Source organism: Leuciscus leuciscus (assembly GCF_965113295.1).
Source record: "Leuciscus leuciscus genome assembly, chromosome: 23".
In the NCBI taxonomy this organism is placed as follows: domain Eukaryota; kingdom Metazoa; phylum Chordata; class Actinopteri; order Cypriniformes; family Leuciscidae; genus Leuciscus; species Leuciscus leuciscus.
The window spans coordinates 1,660,271-1,662,770 of record NC_138747.1 but is presented as its reverse complement, the minus strand read 5'-3'; the positions used below and the strand labels follow the sequence as shown (position 1 = coordinate 1,662,770).

The 2,500-nt window shown below is 36.5% G+C and overlaps 1 protein-coding gene across 3 annotated transcripts in view; it reads left to right on the top strand.

Moving 5' to 3' along the window:
• Nucleotides 1–2,500, top strand: part of sptbn1 (spectrin, beta, non-erythrocytic 1) — a 109,421-nt gene that overhangs the window by 102,192 nt on the left and 4,729 nt on the right. For all 3 annotated transcript variants that reach the window (XM_082155721.1, XM_082155722.1, XM_082155723.1), the window contains one exon: nt 901–1,109. In XM_082155721.1, the coding sequence (XP_082011847.1) occupies nt 901–1,109 (209 nt within the window). The remainder of the gene's footprint in view (nt 1–900; nt 1,110–2,500) is intronic.

The window sequence follows — 2,500 nt, the reverse complement described above, 5'->3', positions numbered from 1 at the left end:
TATTAAATGTATTATTTTAGTAAAAAAAAAAATCAGATACATTTAATATATTAAGATGGTATAACATTTATATAAATAATATATTTATATTAATATATTAAATGTATTACTTTAATAGAAAAATCATATTATTATTATAAAACAACTAATATAAATACTTTATTTATATGAATATATTTAATGTATTATTGGTATTAATAAATTGAATAAATGTCATATATTAAGATTAGTATAAAATGTATATAAATATAATATATTAATGTAAATACTTTATATTAATATATTACATTTATTGTTTAAGTAAAAAATAAATCAAATACATTTAATATATTATGATTAGGATCAAATTAATTTAAATAAGTATAGTATATTAATATATCTAATAACCTACTTGTTTTTAATGACGTCACAAAAAAAGGAAGCAACTTAATAAATCCCTAACAATAAGTTCATGTTTAACAAACTAAATATGGTGAATATTGAGTTCATGTTGACTTTCTAGCGTATTTTTTACTATTAATCACTTCATTTTAATGAGATTCTCAACCAAAGTGATTTTTTCCTCCTAACGATTTCTGAAACGGTTCTTTCAGAATTCATCTTGTGTGACTTTTATCAAAGTAAAATCATGACAAATGTTTGCACAACTTGGAAAAAAATATGCATTGCATTAATAACCGTGCTTTCATTTTAATGCATTGTATTTTAAGGCCTTGCATTATTATTATCAAGCACGGTTTTTAATGCAATGCATATTTTTTCCAAGTTGTGCAATTCAACAAGCTTTATTGTTTCGAAAACATTTGTCATGGTTTTACTTCCTTAGACTTTAATCTCTAAGCTGTAGAAGGCTGACGGTGTGTGAGTGTAGGAGTGTAACGTGGGGTTGTGTGTTCTCAGGATGGTGTGGATGGTGAGATGAACGGAGTGGCCGAGAGGAGCTCGAAGGAGCCGAGTCCGATCCCGTCCCCGAGCGCGGAGAGACGCGGGAAAGGCAGTCAGTCCTCGACTCTTCCGGCTAAAGCTCAGGAGAATCCGGCGGCTCAGCTCGAGGCGTTCCTGCACCGCAAACACGAGTGGGAGGGACACAACAAGAAAGCCTCCAGCAGGTGAGAGTGACAAATCACTAATGCCACTTGATGTTACGAATGTTAAAGGTACTCTGTGTAACTTTTTTGTTCAAAATGAGCAAAACTTTAATATTGAGTCAATTTATCATCAATGCTTCCTCCCAAACATGTGTTGGTGTTGCTCTGATTCACTGTGGTAAACCTGTTAGTGTTTAGCAGATCTGACCGGATGGTTTTACTGGGAAACTGCGCACGTGTCACTCGCCCGTGTGTGTCTCGTCATATCCGTAAATACAGTGAAGTTGATCTGGCTTCTCTGCTGCTTGTCTGGTGTGGGAGTGAGTGTGTGTGTGTGTGTGTGTGTGTGTGTGTGTGTGTGTGTGTGTGTGTGTGTGTGTGTGTGTGTGTGTGTGTGTGTGTGTGTGTGTGTGTGTGTGTGTGTGTGTGTGTGTGTGTGTGTGTGTGTGTGTGTGTGTGTGTGTGTGAACGGAGGAGAGTCTGCTGGAGAAAAGAAACCGAGACAGAGCTCGTAATAAAACAAGAATCAACATATTTTCAGAGATGGAGAACTGAGGGATTTAAATGTTGTTAAAGTGACGCGGAGTCTAGCAGTGAATGTTTAATCAGCAGTATAATAATCATATTAATCCACACACACACACACACACACACACACAGAGCCGAAGCACAACCAGAACAATGTTCTTACGCAAAATCCATGCAGTTTTGTTTTTAACCTCTAGAGGGCCAAACGTTACATAGTGTACCTTTAAAATGAAAATTTATATGTATAAACCATGCATTAGGCCGATGTTGTTCACAGTGCTCAAGGTTCCCGCCGACTGGTTTAATCCTCCAAACTCACCAAATCCAGTTTTTACATTTGGGAATGATGTGCATTTTGAACTTTGCTGACAGTGCTTTCCCTGAACTGATCGCAGTAAATAAGATTTCGTCAGTGTGTTTGGCGCCGAAATCAAGAACACATCAGTGTTTTTAAAATAGTTTGTCTGAGAAAATTCCATGGTCGATTTCTCAGGTCATCTCAGGAATCATTGCTGAATTTATGCAGGAGCATCTGGACTCGTTTTTCCACTTGGGATTGATGAAACCGTTTCATTAAACTGACAAATAAACCCAGATGCTCTTGCATAAATCTGTGTTTCCACGGGGTCCTTGAAACCCTTGAAAGTTTGTGAATCTGACAAAAAAAAAATTCAAGGCTGGGAAAGTTCTTGAAAATAAACACACACAGAAACAGGCCCTTGAAAGTGCTTGAATTTATTTGGTGCAAGAAGTTTTCTGGAAAAAAATCCACATTATTCCCTCCGGTCCACTAATGTGTTATTTCGCCAACACTTCGTGGGCTATGCGCACTAGCTTGCTTGATTTACGCTAGTTACGCGCATTTATGCGTTACGTTGTGTGTC